The 19,463-nt window shown below is 42.7% G+C and overlaps 1 protein-coding gene across 1 annotated transcript in view; it reads left to right on the plus strand.

Annotated features, from left to right (window-relative positions):
• Nucleotides 1–19,463, plus strand: part of epha8 (eph receptor A8) — a gene marked incomplete at both ends in the record, with an annotated part of 48,604 nt that overhangs the window by 21,049 nt on the left and 8,092 nt on the right. The window contains 2 exons of the mRNA XM_080846430.1: nucleotides 6,671–7,337; nucleotides 19,070–19,225. Of these exons, the coding sequence (XP_080702556.1) occupies nucleotides 6,671–7,337; nucleotides 19,070–19,225 (823 nt within the window). The remainder of the gene's footprint in view (nucleotides 1–6,670; nucleotides 7,338–19,069; nucleotides 19,226–19,463) is intronic.

Raw genomic sequence — 19,463 nt, forward strand, 5'->3', positions numbered from 1 at the left:
TTAGATATCTAAGCCCATGATCTTGGCACTTTCCTGATGACTTGAGCAGCCTGTCTGAGATGCTGCTGCCTGCATCAGTTTGGTCAACTCAAGTAATGTACACTTGCAAGGACGACCATAAGTGTTTGCAGTGCTGCTCTTTGCCTGAAGGACAGAATGTTCCGTTGATCAGGCAGAGGAGGCCATTACCTGACTCTGCCTGGGCTACTCAACACTGGAGGCTTTACACTAGGTAGGCAGCCCCCTCGTCCCCTTAACCTTGGGGAGCAGAATGAATTGGCCAAGAAGAGGTTGTCAGAGTCAGTGTTCAAGCAGGAGGTGAAGCAATGGTAGATAGTGTCAGCACAGACACACACATACACACGCACACACACACTCAAACAGTGAGAGAGATTCAGCATTCAGCTTTGGCAATAGGGTTAAAAAACATTCATGCTAATAAAGCTTCTTTTATTGATCCCTCAAAGGCATGTCAGACAGCAGCACACGTTACACAAGTCATCCAGCTGTTAAACAGACTCGACTTGTGCGTGGACCGTTCTATGTGCTATAATCACCTCCTGTCATTAATGTGCTTCCAATCTGATATGTTCCCTTATCATGTTACGAGTGCAATTAAAATGATTCATGATCAGTCATTAAGACTCATTACAAGCATTATGAGGCCAAATGAATATGTAATAGGCACTTGTTAAGACACTTATAATGCATTATCAATATTCAATTTAAACAAAAAAGAAAGGACTCTATTGGCTTGTTTCATGTGGCTAAATGGAAAAAGTTGAACATAAGAACATTAATTTAGTCAGGGGTGAATTTCCCAGAGCCTTCTTGATGCTCCATCAGTCAGAAGTTATACCTTAAGCTGTACTCTAACGTTCTGAGGTGTTTCTCAAAACTTTCTTAGCTAAGGTATACCTTCTCTAAGAGATACCCGCAAAAGGCTGGTCTGGACAAGTACCTAACACAGTGTTCAGATAAAACTAAAATGTTTTGTTTTATGCGCTGACTGCGATGTGTGTTACTTTTTTGTGCTTTAATATTAAAAGATTAAAATATATGCTCAGTGACAGTAATCGATTCCAGAGACATGGATTCAGCCTCTTAAGGTATTCCTGGGTTTATCTTAAGAATTCTTAAGAGATTGTTTTGGAAACAGGAATGACAGATGAATGGGAATATTGAGAGGTATTCATTTGCATATATCTTTCTATTCTAGTGTTATTAATTAGGCATGTTTTCCTTCCACCACTGTGTTGAATTTATACATATCTCTATAAAACAAACTATTTGAATAGTGAGCTGATATAACACAATACAGCGGTGGGGTTGAATGGATTTGGCACAGCTTGAAGCTAACCCTCTGCTGATAAATGTGTATCTGTAGTCAGATAGAGAAGATAAAGAAGGGAAAATGTACCTAGATACAAATGCAGCGGTGAGCTTTTTGATCATTTCTCACATATCTCACATGCATTTGTATAGTTCTCTCAAAGCATTGCCAGGTGAAATCAACAGTGGCGACAACAGTGGTGTTTACTTTTACCTCCTTTTGTCTTGTATTTTAGAAGTTGCCATCACCTTCAGGCAATTGAAATTTAGAGGTCATTTGATGGCTAGATATTTTGTAACAAGTATTGACTAACCTTTTGAACTGACAAAAACATGTTTCAAGAACTCTTTCAACTCTAAATGACTTTTTCTTAGAGCCCACAATGGGGGCAAACTTTGCCAAAGTTTCGCCTGGCACTGGAATAAAAAGCATCCATTCTCCCATTGGGAAAATGTTTGAAGCTAGAAGTGTTTTTGTAAGGCGACACACAGAGGTGCCGTGCCCACGCTGAGTGCTGGGCACCTGCCAAAGTGATCACAAAGGCAAACTCAATGTAAGGCCTGGGCCAGGTGCTTGTCTCAGGAGAGAACCAGCTCCTCCACCTGTAATGTTTCATGTAAAGTTAAGCACCGACATCTAAGCAATTTGAAAGTAGTTTTGGGTGGAACGCACCACGGTCAAAGTTGAGCACATTTGCATATTGTGCAATGTGGAATCAAACTTCTTTTGCAAAGGGAAAATAGGTACATGTGTTGCATACCAAAGTATATGACTTCTAACAGTTCAGAGCCAGAAAGCCAGTCTCTTCCTTTACAACAGATGAGGACAGGAATAGACTGTAATTACAGTTGGGAACATTCTCCAGTCTCGTGTGCCTCTGATTTGGCAAGCTACAAGGCAGACCTATGCAATTAACCGCCATATTGGGAAAAGGTTATCGTTGTCAACACTGCTCCGTTAATCAGAAGTGCGGAAGATTCAGTTCGTATCTAGGCTTTATGTGGCTGAGGAGAGAAACACATGGGGGTGATATTTCATATCAGTATGAAATTGAGGGAGTGCGGAAAGATTACACATTAATATGCAGCGCTGATGGTTTGCGGGGCTTACACTGTCATTGCAAATGCCAGCCAAAGATGGGCAGTTATTTTGTGCTGGTGCCGTCCCAGTGTTTAAACAGATCCTGAGGATTTCCCTTTCTCAGTGTCTAATCTGAAATGGGATCTTCAGTGGTTCAGGAGAAGTTCCACATGCTGGTTTTTGGTTTTTAACTAGTGTCTTTTGAAAACTAAGTTTGGGGCCACAGGTTGAAGACAAGTAATTTGTTCTTTCTTAGTGTGCTCGGCTCATGGCCTTTGAATGAGGGGAACTGTGTAAAATGGAAGTGGCTGCCTGTAATTGTTATCTTGGCGTAAAGGAACTGCACTGCATTGAATGCTTACAGTTACCCATAAGGATGTTCTTTTCAACTTGCACTTTCTAGGGCCGCTAATGTAAAAATTGAACAGAAAAAAAACCAGACCTTTCCAACATTTGTTTTTTGCTTTGTCACCCTACTGTATGTTGAAGTCATAACTATCGTATCATGATCATAATCATGATCAATTCTTATAAAGCTATTTTGCCTGTATTTCAATCTCTTCTCAGAAAGAAGTTTCCACATTGTTTGGAAACATTCAGCTATCTACCAACCCAAGACATCAGTAAAGTTACATCATTTCAGTAGGAGAATTGCACAGACTTGAGCATGGATTTTGTGTATTGCTGGCAGGGTCCTATATGCCTTTCAACAGTTATGGACAGACTAGCAACTGACATGTAAGGGATAATGTTTTGTACAGCGGTCATTATCCAAAAATAAATCCTGACGGATTTATTGACCACCGGACAATACATTATCCTGCTTATTATACGGTTACTTGCCAAAACGATAGAAGACATTCCTCCAAAAATATCCCTTTTTAATGATTTTGTTGCCGTTTCGTGATTTCCGCTAAGAAAAAATTGTTCTTCAAGCAAATAGAACTTTAAAAGTTTCAGGTGAACCCATTACTTGCTGACTTCAAGTTACAATGACTTTCCGGTACATTAAATGACCGGACTACTTGCGGAATGATATGAAAGATGTGAATTTAAAGCACAAAACCCGTTGTCAATGACAGCGGCCATTATCTTTGCGCAGTGGTGAATATCCAGTAAGAAATTACAGACCTGTGAACGTTGGGGTGGCCCATTCTAATCATCAGAACTTTTTGGAACATTCTGAAGAGCCGTATAATAAGCAACCATAACACCCCTCTCCAGATCTTAGTCAGCAACATAGCCTCTAAGAATTACTGATGCACCAAGCCAATACTATGGTTTCCTGCAATTAATATTTAAACTGGACTATTGCAGTAATGTTTGAAGCTAAGTCTGTTCATTTTATGCAGTATTCGCACTGAGTGCTGGACTGTGGTGCGTATGCCCTGTAAACACCGTTGTACCCCATGAGGCAGACTATTTGAAGAGGAGCGGAAAAGGTCCACTTCCAGGTTATGTGCTGGCAATTAGCTCATCATCCTCGAGTTGCTCCTGAAAAAGTAAAAGGGGCTGAGGGAGGGGGTCGGGTTGGTGGGGGGGGGGGGGGGGGGGGGAGGCTGGGGAGGAGCTGAACTCTGTAAGACCTCCAGTCAGCGGGAGCGAGGAGCCCCCAAAGGGGTGCGATTGGGGGGGGCACAAACATGTCATCACACTCACAGAACTTTCATCTCGGCAAGCTATGAGTCTCGCGCCAGACAGACACCCACATCCACACACACACACACACACTCACACACAGAGGAGTGTGTGGCTGAAAAAGGCACGGAGGGAGACGGAGACTAATTAGAATGCACTGGAAGCTGCAGAGAGGCCCGTTTGGCAGTGCAAGCGTGGATGGGGAATTCAGACGCCTCAGAACCTCGACCGCAAACGAACAATGCAATCGTGATTGCCATGGTTCGGTCTATGGACGGTCAAACAGGCGGGCAGGATTAAAGACAGTCGAGTATATGTGTTTCTGACAGAGTGATGGGGGGGGGGGGGGGGGGGGGAGAGTGATACAGACTGATCAAGCTCCCATACCCTCTGGCACCACAGACAGCAGTTATTTTGATGGGAATCAGACTTTTTCAACGGCCTAGATTTTGGACTTTGCTGTGGATAGAGAGCCAGACCCTGGACTTGTGTCTCTCCCTGTGGCTTCCCACCACATAACTGTAAGGCAGATAAATAGTTCTCACACGGAAATAGTAAGAAGTTGAGAAACATTATTGTTTTAAAGTCTGTATCAGGGGCAGCATCAGTCTGAGCTGACTGCCTATTGAGCAGTCGATTATATTTGTTGTATAGCACTAGGTGTTCGTGTAGAGGTATTTTAAGGGGAACAAACACCACCTGTTAGCACTGAGTGGAGGAAAGCCATCCTGGACCAGCAGGAAAGGATTGTCAGGGTCCACTGAAATAGCCTCAGGACTTCCAGACCACAAGGAGCACCCCAAGCTAATTTGGCCTCTGTGTTGCAAAATATAATTGGTGATAAATGAGACATCATCATTGGTTGCTATCCTCTACCTCCCAGGCTTTCCTATAGACTTGGCTGTTTTTTAAGTGCTTTCTTTTGAGGCATCCAAAGGCAAGGATTTCTCAAACACCATACTTCCTACCTTCACTTGCATCTTTTCTCTCAGTGACAGCCTTCGCCTAATCTCATGAGCCCCCTGTTCAACCAAACCGCTTTTCAGGTTTTCCAGGCATGTTTTTTTTCTCCTTAATTGTGTTTTTTGTTTTCCTGCATGTGTAAGTGTATGTGCTTGTGTGTGTGTGTGAAAAAGACAGAAAGAGAGAGAGAGAGAGAGAGAAATAAATCCTGGTGGTCATCATGATGATAAGCTTGTGTTAACGCCTGGGTTTAGTAGAGTAATTGGAACGGTGTAGAAGTGTTATTTGAGGATGCGGATCCCGCGGGGGGTGGGGGTGGGGGGGGGGGTCTGCAGTAGTACGTAGTGCACGCTCGGCTCCTGCATTCATTATGGGGAGCGGCCGGTCTAATTGAAAGGGAAAGCACTGACCCCAGAAAGGCCTCCAGCTCCGGCGTGCTGAACTTGGCCTCTGCTCAGATGTAGGGGCTCCCAGAGCAGCAGATAGACCTCTCCAGCCTCCCTCTCCTCCCCGGTCCCGAGAGGGCACCGAAAAAGGGCTCATTGCAGTAATTAAGGTCTTGGATCTGAGCAGACACACACACACATAGACACACACAGAAACGCATACATTTCCTCCATGAACACACTACCCACACACCTTAAATCCCGTAAATTGAATATGTCCTTGAACTAGACATGACTGCTAATGATTTGGAGGGGAAATTAGCTGCTGTAAGGGGTTTGAAGGCTCTCCATTTCTTTGAGTGCGTGTTTCAGGCTCTCTTCTGGTACTCAGAAGGACTTTAGAAGTTCGCTTTCAGGCTGAAGATGAAAAATATGCACAGCTGTTTTATTTGCAAAAGAAACGGCTCAAACTGACTTTGAAACAGTGAGGAGGATCTTGGGGAAAGTGATAATGAAGTCATAATGTCCACTGACTAGGGCTGTATGCTTAGAGTTCAGAATGAAGTAACAAGGCAGTGTAGATAGAACACCTCTACGGAACATTATTGTGTTATTGGGAACTATACAAAATATGTATGCTAAATTATTTTCAGTTTATTATAGGTGGGCTCAGTTGAGGACAAAGGACACTGGATTTTGTACATATTTGAACATATTAACTGACAGGAACACCTTAGAACAAGTATCTAATGAATTTGTATCACATTCTCTTGGATCATCACCTTTTATAATCAGATTTGGTAGTTGGACGTGAGGAAAACACAGTCTACGAAAAAAAAAATACAATCTGCCCTCTGTAAACATATTTGACCTACATTGTCTTTGGTTGTGATAGGCTTTTAACTTCCAAGGCTGAATGCATAAAAAGGCATTTACGGTGAATGCTATGTCTCCGAATATTTTAATATTCATGTGTCACCTTTTAAATGAAATCATCACAGAGACACTGCTTTTCAATGACACATTAAATATGCACCTGCAAATGTTCATTTCTGTCAGTGGGCAGGAGAAACAAAACAATTTGTCATCCCCTTTATCCTTGGTTCTCAAGGGGTCTTTGATCTAGCAAAAGTTTCAGACGCAGATGTGATAGCATAACACAAAAACATTATACATATTAAAACATAACCGACAGAAAATAATACAAAAAGCGAAGAGAACCTACATGTCAAACATGACTTTTTTGTTTTCCAATTTATGTATTTTCTAGTGGGATGCCATTAATGAAATGGATGAGTACTTCACGCCCATTCACACCTATCAAGTGTGCAACGTGATGAGCCCCAGCCAGAACAACTGGCTCCGCACCAACTGGGTCTCACGCGAGGGGGCTCGGCGCATTTACATCGAGATCAAGTTCACGCTGCGCGACTGCAACAGCATGCCAGGGGTGCTGGGCACCTGCAAGGAGACCTTCAACCTCTACTACTATGAGGTGGACCGCGACCTGGGCCGCGGCACCGTCTGGGAGAACCAGTACGTCAAAATCGACACCATCGCCGCCGACGAGAGCTTCACGGGTGTGGATCTGGGCGTGCGCCGGCTCAAGCTGAACACGGAGGTGCGTGGCGTGGGCCCGCTGTCGCGCCGCGGCTTCTACCTGGCCTTCCAGGACATCGGTGCCTGCATCGCCATCGTCTCGGTACGCGTCTACTACAAGCGCTGCCAGGGTGTGGCGCGCGGCTTGGCCGTCTTCACTGACGTCGTGACCGGCGCGGACTCATCCTCGCTGGTGGAGGTGCGGGGCACGTGTGTGGACCACGCCGAGGAGAGGGACACGCCCAAGATGTACTGCAGCGCCGAGGGCGAGTGGCTGGTGCCCATCGGGCAGTGCGTGTGCTGTGCCGGCTTCCAAGAGCACCGCGAGGCCTGCATCGGTAAGTCCTTTTAACCCTAACCGCGAGGCCTGCATCGGTAAGTCCTTTGAACCCTAACCCTAACCGCGAGGCCTGCATCGGTAAGTCCTTCTCTTCACAAGGATATAGGTTTAGTATCTACTGCATACTACTACTGGGAGAAAAGATGAATTGCTATTTATTTCTATAATTTTTTTGTATTATATAATATAGTATTTTTATGTCGCACCATGTGTATACTTCAAATGTTAATAGATGTCCTACTCACATACCCTATATATAAATGTATTCCTTCATTTTAGTATAGACACATATTTTGGAATTGTTTTGTTTCATGCGTTTGTGTCTGATGGAATGACCTCATTTGTGGACCTGTGCATATCTTAGGCTCTAATGGGTTACAGTAATTAAAAACAATTAATCACAGTGTGTGGATAATTAAGCTTTAGGTACTGGCTAAAAGAGTATTACAGAACAGAACACCACTCCTGGCCAATGGGCTGCTCTTGCAGCTTGGCCCACCAGGGAGGGGATGCGGGGGAGTCATGCGAGTAAAGAGGTTGTTTTGACGGCTTATCAGCTTCCTGCTCTGCACCCAACATCAAGGTTTTTCAATTATGTATAGGTAGCACAGAACGCCTGTGGATGTTCCTAATTTGTAAGTGATTGTAATTAACATTTGAAGATGCCGCATGCAACCAAAAACTGCTAGTGTGTTAAGTTGATGGTTGTAGGTAGTCAATGAGGGTTGTTGTTTGCAAGGGAAACATATCTTGGTTTTTCTCATTTAATTAGATATAATACTCACCTTGTTACTGTGTAAATTTGATCAAATTAGGCCTGTGAGGCCTTTTTACCACAATTTAATTCTCACAACATTTCATTATGAATTTCAATTAAAATATTCATAGCACTATTTGAGTTGATCCCTTCGCTGTGTTTTCATGACTATGTGGAACTTAGTTGTGTGTGAGTGTGTGTGTGTGTGTGTGTGTGTGTGTGTGTGTGTGTGTGTGTGTGTGTGCGCGTATGCGTGCGTACACGTGCCATGTACAGACATAGAGTGTTCACTTTTTTCAGTCGGTACAAAAACACACATTGGTAATTAGGTAAATAACGTCAACGCTGCGCTGTGGATGCCATTAGCTGGATTTCAGCTGTGATGGGGCCTTGTAGCTACGGCAGAAATTTTTACGAGTCATTTCACTCTCGTGTGAGCTCTGTCAGGGGCGATATCGCTCTGAAAGGCATCCCTATACGCCTGGATGTCTATTGTGCAACACAGGCTCGTGGTTAAACGGGGGAGCAGTCTCTGTGAATCCATTTAAGGATGAATGTCTGAGCAGCACACTCAGCCCTTTTAGACCAAACTGGGTCGCCAAGCTATTTCTCCCGGCGCCTGCACTTGCTCTCCAGTCACGCACATCTCCAGGACAGCCAGGGGGAGAGGCAGAGGAACGTGGAGGAGAAACGTCAGGAGAGTGTGTGTGTGTGCGTGTGTGTGTGTGTGTGTGTGTGTGTGTGTGTGTGTGTGTGTGTGTGTGTGTGTGTGTGTGTATGTCTGTGCATGGCTGGTCTTTTCTTTTGCTTTAATAATGCCCACTCCATGGCACAAAAAGTCATCAGACAGAAGAAGACAGAGGGCTGAGCGCTGGTGAATATTCTGGAAGGTTTGCTTGTCATCGTTGAGTCTTGTGGAAAAAAGCCAGGGGGGAGGGGGTGATAGCGAAACGACATCATCGGAGACAATCTTATGAACTGCCGATCAAAACACAGCGATAGCTTCCCATGTCAGCCCTGTCGACTCTGTTTTGGGCTCACCTTCTGCGACATGGCTCTAGGGTCTTTAGGCTAGTGAGAAAATGGAGTCAAACGTCTACTTGAGAAGGGGACAACACCACAGCATGCATGTTTATCAGAATAGTCAAGGAGCTTGTCAACCCCACTGCTCCAACACTGCAATAACCCAGTTAGAATGTCACCGAGGCTGTGGCCTATAAACAGCGTGGCAAACACAAATGTTGCAATCATTTAATTGACAGTTCAATTCTGTCTCCTGCTTAAAATTGCAGCAGCAACTTAGAGAGCTCCTGACTGTGTAATATAAATATCTCATTCTTTCCTCAGAGGACTTCTTTTAGGAAACATCTGCTTAGCTTGTGAGGCATTGACCATAACCATGTCACCTGGCTTCGTAGAAATTCTAAGATGTTTTGATGCAGCACAAAGCACAAGATCCAGATCCTTATTAGCACTGTCCTTTCCATTGATTCTCATACCCTAGGTAGATATGAGCAAATATGATGTCTGAACAGCACAGTTCCGTGCACCCAGGGGCCACACTCTAGTTTCAACAAACACTGGCATCTGTGCCGCAGCTTGCCCTCCATCTGTGACCAGAGGTCGAACCTAGACAGCGGCGGTCTCGCTCGGCCTGGCAACAGCCGATGAAGCAGAGGCAGACACGGTCTGCTCTGCTACCACAGTGCCATCGAAAGAAACAGCTGCCATGTCTCCTGTGTACGAGACGGTAATCAGCAAAGCGGAGGAATCTGTACAAATCCAAGTATCAGAGCCACCAGTAACTTGAGTTAAAGGACATCCTGACTAAGTGATCTAAGTTCACTCATTAAGGATACAAAACCTCTATGACCATTTCCTTTTGCAGATGCCATGCACACACTTAGTATGGGCTGAGGGTGAAGACCCCATGATATTATAGGTAGTTTAGTGTAAGATCTGTGGCACAGCATCATTTGTATCTAACATACTGTAAATTCCTTTGAAAATAAATGTCTTTTGGCCTAATTCGCTGTAAACTCTGGGGTTAAAGGTGTTGCACTACTGTAGCCTAAACAGTAGCCGTTAAAAAAAATTCTGACACAAAAGGAGCTGGCAAATGTACACTACAATAAGAAAAAATACAGTAGATTTTTTCTCTGACAGTGTTATGCTAAAAACAATGTTTTAGATGGTTTACCCATGTCCATGTGGCCCATCAAAAGGTTCTTCGTAGAACAGATATTTTACACGATCACTGTGCTCCCCTGTGTGACCTGAAAATACCATCATTGCTGGATACTTAGGCTGGCAAGAGTAAACCTCATCAATGTAGTGACAGAGAAGAGAAATAAGCCATCAGAGTGAGAAATGCAACTAAACAATAACATGCAGAAGGGCTGGAAACACTAAAGCCCCCTAAGTAAGGGCTTAGCTGAGGAAACAAGACCAAGAATGTCTGGAGAAAAACAGAAAAACATGCTTGACTATTAACATAGAAAAAAGAAAGACCCTTTGCTGTCACCTCTCAGCAAGTGGCAGTGTAAGCACACAGGGTACAGGGAACAGCTGCTGGACACCTTGTACCTGTGGTTGCACTGCCTCACTGCCTGGGGGATTACTAAACATACCTGACAATTGAAAGTGAAAGAATGTGAAAGAGATTTGACTGGCTTTTGTACTTCAACCCCAGAACCTGGTCATCTGTCATGGTACTGGAGAAAATTGTATTTGTGTCCACTGGACACAAAAGGATGGACATGTTTAGACATCCTTTTGCAGCCTACTGGCCTGGGCAACGAGAAGTTGAACAGCAGAATTTGTTTTAACTGCTGTTTTATCCACCTTGTTGAATTAATGCAGTCTGATATCAGGACATTGGTAAAGCTTTGAGCTCAGGGACGCTACATTGTTTTAGGCTGGCAGATGCTTACGAATGTTACCAGCATGCTTTTTAAAAGCGGCACTTTGGAAGTCCTTGGCCATGATGTGGCAGCATCTCATTCACCCTCCTCAAATGTTCAGGGACAAAATGTTTCAACTTTCAATACCAGGCCACACTAAAACCCAACTAAACTAAATTTGTTCAGAAGTTTCACTTGTTTTGAAAAGATTCTAATTCATCTAATAATTATATCTAGCACATTGATTTTTTTTGCCACCTACCTACCACGTGCTTCTGAGAGGCTTTATGTGTGGCCAGTGATCTCTGGCAACAGTGATCTGCTCTGACACACATCCTGCGGTCCAGGGTAGTGATTGATCAGACACTTGACACCTGACGGTCACCCTGACAGGCCAACAGGGAAGAGTAATAATGCCCTCCACAGGTAGCCTCAGAAGTCAGGAAAGGCTGCAATCAAGCAGCTCGGCTTACAGAGAGATGGTCAGGACAGATGAGCTGGTCGAGACTTCATGAAGTGATGAGACTCCACAGTGAGATGAGAGTCTCTTCATTTCAACTGTAAAAGGATGAACTGAACTGATTCGATTGGGTGTAAATCACTCTATCAATATTGTGTAAAACTGCAAGATAGTTAGCTTGAGCGAGGCACATGTAATGGTATGTGTGTGTGAGAAAGGGTGGGTTTTTTCAGTCTTTTCAACAGAATCTCAATTCTCACTTGAGCCCTCTTGTACTAGCTATCATGCCACTCGCACATGCTGTTACTCTCGCACTGTAATAATATCACTGTTTTATAGTGAGAGTGAGACTTAGTTTGATTGAGTGGTTTGATAGTATATGGAGGACAGATCACAGTGTGGGAGATCTGACATTTTGTTTAAGACTCTTTTTGTAATAGAAAGTATGAGTATTTGGGAGAATCATATATCTCATATAAGAAATGTCTACTGTACATCTATGTTGGGTGCCTGTGATTCTTTCATATTCATTTAGGTTTTATATAGTGCATGCTTTCAACATATTCATTGTTACCTGAGGTCAAAATAATTTATTTACATAATTTCATGTACTGATCCATTATAACGTGTTCATTTTCCAGCTTCAATAAAATATACCCGACAGGTTAATGTTTTCATTTACAGTGTAGTAATTGACTGGCAAACCCTGCATAATAAGGTGCAAATTGAAGTTCAGAAATGGATGTATGTAGCAGCAGCTGTCCATGCCTTTGAATCTTACGAAACACCCATAATAATACCTGTCAAAGTGGCAATTTCATGTTTGTAGAAATATGACGCAATCAAATTTTCGTAGGTGTGTTCTGTGGAATTATTATGAGAATTTAAAAAAAAATGTATTTTGTAATGTATTTATTTACTGACATATCTAAATTCTAATACTAATATAATTACTAAATCCATTTGTTATTTAATTACATTTGCCCTTACACACACTTAACATATACCATTTCTTTTTTTCACTAAAGTACAAACAACTTTGTTAGAATGCATGCTGTTTTGGTATTGAGGCAGTTGACCATAGGGGAAAGACACCTCCCACACACAGCTGTACCTCGCGGGCAAGCATGACACTTTGGTGGCCCAGCATTCGTAATTACCCAGGAGTGACTGTCAGCGGGCATTCTCAGGGGGCTGCTCTGATCCCAAAACACAGCTAAGCGAGCTTCGCTATGATGTTCATAGGAAGTTAGTGCCTGCTTTGAAATTTGAGGCTACAGTTCCCTTTTTGTTGTTTCTTTGTGACTAATTATTTGAAGACACCATCTGTGCAGACTGCATTTCTAGATGTGTATGGCCATGGAGACATGATAAATGCTAAGTTTCATTCAGGCCAGGTTGTTTACTTGGAAGGATGAAAGGCTTTTACACTGAAGTATTTCTATTTAAAAGAATTGGATGGTTTTTCCTCAGGTCTTACAAGGCCTGTGTGGTAGGTGATGAAAATCTTGAAGATGATGATGATGATGATTATTAAGTAGTAACAGTAGGAGGAGGAGGTCAGAGAAGGTTTTACATCATGAGCCATTGACCCACGATTAATCTAAGGTTTGGCTGCAGGCACGTTTTGTGGATTGTGGAATATGTATTGGAATGATTTCAAATTCTCAACGGTTCCCTACATTCCTATTACTATAGCAGTTTAATAGAGAATTTCATTAGAGTTATTTAAGCAGTGCTTGCCTCTAGGGAGATTAGACAGTTAGGTTTATTGTTCTATTCAGAACAAACCAATACAAACAACCCTGATAGGCAACCCAGATATTGCCTGTTGAAAATCATGAATTGGAAAGGCATGGGGGGGGGGGGGGGGGGGGGGGGGTTTGGAGAGGGGAGGACTAATTAGCCTTCTTTGTGTCCTGGGCCTGGTCCTTATTGTGCAGATGCATGGCACGACTTTTCTCTCCCTTTCTTTTTTTACCAGGCCAGCATATTACAGTGGGATTAAACTGAAGGAGCTGAAGGCTTTTTGGATAGGCATTATTAAAGCTCGCCTCCCGCAAACTGTGCCATTGTGACAAACCGCGTGGTTTTAATCTGTGAGACCCACGCCACCAGCCAGCTAAACAGGACAGGGGGAGACTGGAAGGGGGTGGGGGGTGGGCCTCCTCCGATAAAGAAATGAATTGTATCTCATCCAGACGGGACTGCATCATGTCACTCAAGTCCGACCCCTCTTTCCCCTCCTCATCGATTGTGCGCCTCATATCTCCCTGGCAGGTATTGTGAGATAGTCTTTAGAATCGCCGCAGCGAAGCCTCACCGGTCATTCAGCATGCAGTCTGGTTTATTAATGTCCATTTGAATGCACCGCTGTGTTGGGAGCCCTGGGTGCCATGCCAGCATTTACCCAGTTATTTTAATGGATGTCTGGAGAGCGCTGCTAATGAAGGACAAATCCACTGCATGGTCAACACCACAAAAGGGGCACTGAGCACTCGGGACTGCTGTACTGTCCATCATTTTAGGCAGCAAATGGGAAGAAGAGAAAAAAAAAATCTGAAATAAACAAACACACACTCTTGCTCACATCAACACTGATGCGCCTGAGCAAATATATTCAAGTCCTCAGGCAGTCTTAGTCAGACATGTGGCGTGTGGAGGTTATTGCTTGATGTGTCGGCAGATCGCTCCATCTTTTGTTTCAGCTGAAGCCTTTGTGCAAAGCCACCGTCTGTCTGCCTGACGCTCCCTCGCTCTCTCCCAACACAGATCAATTAGACACGCTCAGATAGGTGACAGCAATTCAATCAAATAATTAACAGCCGTTTAATGCTCATTAACAGAGATGCATTGGGCTCATTTGATGTGTCATTACAAGGGAGTTTCAAAGGAAAACACTCGCCGATCTGCGTTGCTCTGTGTTTATGTCTGTGTGCCATTAATAAAAATAGACCGACACAACAAACCAGACTGATTTGTCTTCTTCAAGCAATACGGTTTGACCTTTGACACAGTGCATTTGACTTTCTGAACGAGAATTGTTGCTGTTGTATCTACTTCACGCAGTAGAGCACACACACACACACACACACACACACACACACACACACACACACACACACACCCCCCCCACACACACACACAGGGAAGACACAGTGCACATCACTCTGCCTGCTGCACAGTCAATTCAATGGTATGCATTTTAGAATGCAAAAAGAGGTGTCACTGAGTCGACTTAATGAACTGCTAGCCCCAATCTCAAGTTAATTTCTCCTCAAGGACAACAATTACTTTCAGTGCGCTTCATCCTCCCACCATCTATCAGCCACTTACTCTTGCCCCACAAATAGGTTTTCTATAAATTAATTTGTTAGAAAGGCTCCTTTCCATTTACGCCATCCAAAGTTCAAACAGTTCACTTTCGCAAGCAGTGTTACATTGGTAAATAGCTATTAACATGAGGACATTAAAAGCGGATATAGGGATGACAAAGACAACATTAGCAAATTAATGTTGAGTAAATAGGTGACTAACTAACCAACTAAATAAATAAGGAAACAATTAATTACAAAAATAAATATATGCAAATATTTAGATGCTGGAGACTTGTCAGGGTGCAAAAACATGTCAGTCGAATATTTATTAATCTATTAAGTTGCATGTTTGTTTTGGTGCAAAGGAATTGGACAGGGTGATATACTGTATGCAACACAATTCAATATAGCAGTGTTTAGCACAAAACAAAGAAGGAAAAGACTTGAGTTAAGCCGTTGAGCATCTATTTTTCAAGCATTTAGCCTGAACAGATGGCCAGTGTAATGCATAATAATAATGCAATGCAATATAGGATGAAAATGCATTTTCCCGCATTGCATGTTGGGATGACTCAGAGTCTCTTACCTTAGGCAATGCAGATGCTTCGCTAACCCCTTGCACATTGAAATACAGTTCTACTCCTCAGATAATTTCTGTTTTGAATACAGTCATAGCATAAGTCAAATTAACTGAATTCTGTTAATGTTAATTCTATTAATGTGAACCTATTAATGTTAATTCATTAATTATAAATCATAAATCTGAATTATAAATCAGAGATTGTATTTTTTCTTCAATTTTGAACTAAATTTAAGGATATTCATGCAAGTTCAGATTGCTGTGATTTCTGAAGATACTTATAGGAACCTACTAAAATGAAGATACTTTTGAAATCATCTACTCATCCATCGCATTATTATTTCTAATGGGAGCAATAAACAGTTGCACATTGTAAATATGGTTCACAATGCATGTGGCCAGAGGGCACATCGTATGGACATACAGCTCAATGGTTTCACTGAAAAACAGATTGCATTCATAATATTAGGGGCTCTCTTTTCATCATGTAGACCACAAAACAAATTCACAAAGGTCAATTCTGCCTTGCATGACCCCATTAAAAGTAAGTCTTATTCCTTTGCATTCCTCCCTAAGTGTATCGCGCATTGCACTGAAATCTAACCTCACTTCGCAATCTGACTTGAAGTAAAGTAGTCTAATAGTAGAACCGGTTCCAGTCCTACACATATGTGTCAGTCAAACCTATTGTTTGACGAGGATTAACTTTTGATCATTAAGATATAGAGATAGATATGACATATGAAGCAACTCATTGAGAAAATATGTTCTTAATCTTCCCCAAATGTCAGAATAAATAAATAAAAACACAGAATTCAAAAGAAATGAAAAAAAAAAAACATTTAAAAAACATTTTCTCTCTAGTTCTGGAGGTATGCCAGCAGTATTGTGAGCATTACAGCTTGAAGCCGTCATCGTTTGATAACAGTTAAGACCCTGTGAGTGATATCAAAAGGTCAAGTCTGAATCTGCGTGTCTGGGGATTCGATTTTCAAACGGGCAGCGGCTCAGTCACAGATCCTCTTCCCCCGTTTTCACGGTGGGGTTCCACTTGTTGCCCACTGGGGAGTGACAGTCCTTTGGTATCGCTGTACTTATCATGCCCGTGTGACTCTGCGTTACAGATGGTGTCAGTCACAGCTCCTATCAGCCACTGGAACAGCTCTGCCCGGGGAGAGATTAGCAGGCTGCAAATGTCAGCGACCCCTCTTAATGTCACTCCTAAAAGGAGGGGTCCGTTTCGTTTGCCGTCTCAGCCATTTTCCATTATTTGCTTCAATTTCATTTCACATTTTTCCTCTGTGTTTAGGACAAAAAGAGAGCCACACACATGTAATTTTAAACAGGCGTATGTTTCAGCCACTAACTACTACTTTTGTTATGATATTGTGCTTTCTGGTGCAGAGTTTTTGTCTTTAACTATGATACATCTACTTCAGTCAAAAAAAAATCAGCAAACCTGGCCTAACTAAACTAAAAGCAGGACACTATGTTTCAGAACAATATGGGGCTGGTGCAAAAGGCCTCCCTTAAGTTAGCTGTAGCCTCCGAAGCCGACTGAGGGACATGGCAGCCATTTACAGGACACATGTACTGGAGCCCCGTGATGGAGTGGCCCATTTCCAGCTATGATTCCGCTGACAGAGTCATTTATCACTCAGACAATCCACATAGCTCGTTAGCAGCTGTTGTTTGGTCCCAGTAGAGGTACACATGTGTGTATTTGTGTTAGTCTGAGTTTGTGTTGTCAGTGAGAGAAAGAGAGAGAGCACCAATGTTTGAATGTTTTCTAAAAAAAACAAACAGTTCTCGCTCCTTTACCCATCTAAAGCGGTGTGCCTTCAATAATAAGTGAAGGCTCCATATCTATATATTTTAGTGCAAATCTGAATGCCCACGAGTAAATACTGAGCCTTACGTTTACAAGATTGTTGCACAGGTTTTGCATGTGGGAGGGATTCCTGTTCTGTTTCAGTTAATGAGTCTGTGAAAGTCCCCATTCATGTGCAGAGAACTCAACAAGCATGTGTGCGTTGCCAATGAGGCTTCATGAGGTGAATGAACTCAGAAGTACTTTTAGTTCTGGTCAGCTCCCTGAAAATGTAATTTAGCTGCAGCTTTAACATAACAACACTTCATGCAGCCCACCTCTGCAGTTCTATGGACTCCAGACTGCTTCGGAAACAATACCCTCCTACTAAGCTGCTCTTTTTATAGTCCTGTCACGTGGGGACAAATAATTTCTTCTCGCAGGCCGTTTTTAACTCCTCTGTATATTTATTTATTTATTTTGCCTTATTTATTTATCCATTTATACCAAAAGTAAAATCAAGGTCAGCACACATTGGCTGCAAATATTCATTAAAATTCATTGCAATGCAAATTCCCCAGCCTTGGGAGGCGAGCCCCTGACAGGTGCTGACAATCCAAACAATGCGCCGGGTTGGGCTTACCTGAGGGCCTGATGCTGGTGGAGTAAACACAGCCGAATAAAACAGTTTGAGGGCATTTAGTGCTCCCTTCTTCACCTCTCTTTCTCTCTCTCTTTCTTTATTTCACTCAAGGACTCTCTTTAGGAGAAACTGGTTTAGTCAATGGTTTAAGAGATGGCGATTCTGAGCAAATATAGGTGGCATTGATCATGAAACCTCATATTTCCCTCCTCCTCCTTCAGAACTTTGTTGAACTGACTCTAACAGGAAAACTGAGGCTAAGACCAGAGCTGTCACAAAATGTCGTCAAAATGAAAAATGCAGCTGATTTGTGAGGATAGAGTGTTTTGCTATGGGAGACCCAGGAATACACACACCATCTCCTGTGGGGGAAATGAGGTTGCTGACCAAGGCAATGCAGTGTCAGAAACCTTCCGCTAGCAGTCATAATGAGCCCAACAGCATTCAAAATATAAACAACATTTACCACATACTCATCATGTTTTTCAGAGCAGTTTACTATTGTTTTGTCTGCGACTGATCTTTCTACAGTAGCTGCTAGTAAGCTGTCAAAAACTTCAAAGACAGAGAGATAGTGCTTCGACTGATGTTTACCATGACCTCCTTTTCAACTCAGGAGCTGCAGAGTAAAAAAACTAAAACAAAAAGAAAACATCAAGGGATGCAGGGATTAATGGAATGAAAAGGCAGAAAAACAGAGTGGGATTAATATTGCACATACAGCATCGTCTTCATGGCCTCAAGGGATCCTCTGACAGAAAGAGAGAAGATATCGCTACTAATCCCCAGTGAACATCTGGAGAAAAAAAACCTCATTTCTGCCATTTGCACACTTTATGACAGTCAGGACTACCTGACTGGATTTGATATCTCAGGTCAGGTAAGCATGCTAATGAGGGAGAGATAATGTACAGGCCAGACAAGAAATGGACCCCAACAGTCTGACTGTACAGTATTCTGCATATGTTAACATTATTTACAACAATTCATTGATTTGAAACTAACTAACATTCATATTAATTCTGTTATCACTGTGGCAGAAACAATGCCTGCCATGCAGGTCGAATCACGTTGTACACAGTGCTGTGTGGTAATATATGAACACATTGTAGTCATAAGTGTTCAAAACGGGCTGCAGATTTGAGGTATTTTGCTCAGAGGCAGTGAGGCCATAGTGTACAATGGTAGTATGATGTCCGTGTGTCAGCCCTGTGTTTGAACAGAGGTGTGATAAATGCTCCCTTATCTTTCCCTCTCCAGCATGTGAAGTGGGCTACTACAAACCCACAGCAGGGGGCCAGCCCTGTGAGAAGTGTCCGCTCCATAGCCACTCCGAGACCAGAGCTGCCCTCACCTGTCCCTGCGATGCCAACTATTACAGAGCCAGTTCCGATCTTCCTGCAGCTCCCTGTACAAGTTGGTGAACACAAACACACCATTAAATCTTACTGTGGCCAGTGAGAATTGTCTTGACTAACAGCATGCTTTCTGTTAATTGGGTAATTACAATTCTGAAGCTTAAAGCTAATTATCTGTTAGAAAACATTAAACAAGCCACCATTTTATTTATCTGAGCAGTCTGCAAATTACCCAACTTTATGTAGAGGCTTTCATTTCCTTTTTCTTTCTTTCTAAATGGTTTCAATCTGAACGA

This window comes from Sprattus sprattus (assembly GCF_963457725.1).
Source record: "Sprattus sprattus genome assembly, chromosome: 10".
NCBI classification, from domain to species: Eukaryota; Metazoa; Chordata; class Actinopteri; order Clupeiformes; family Clupeidae; genus Sprattus; species Sprattus sprattus.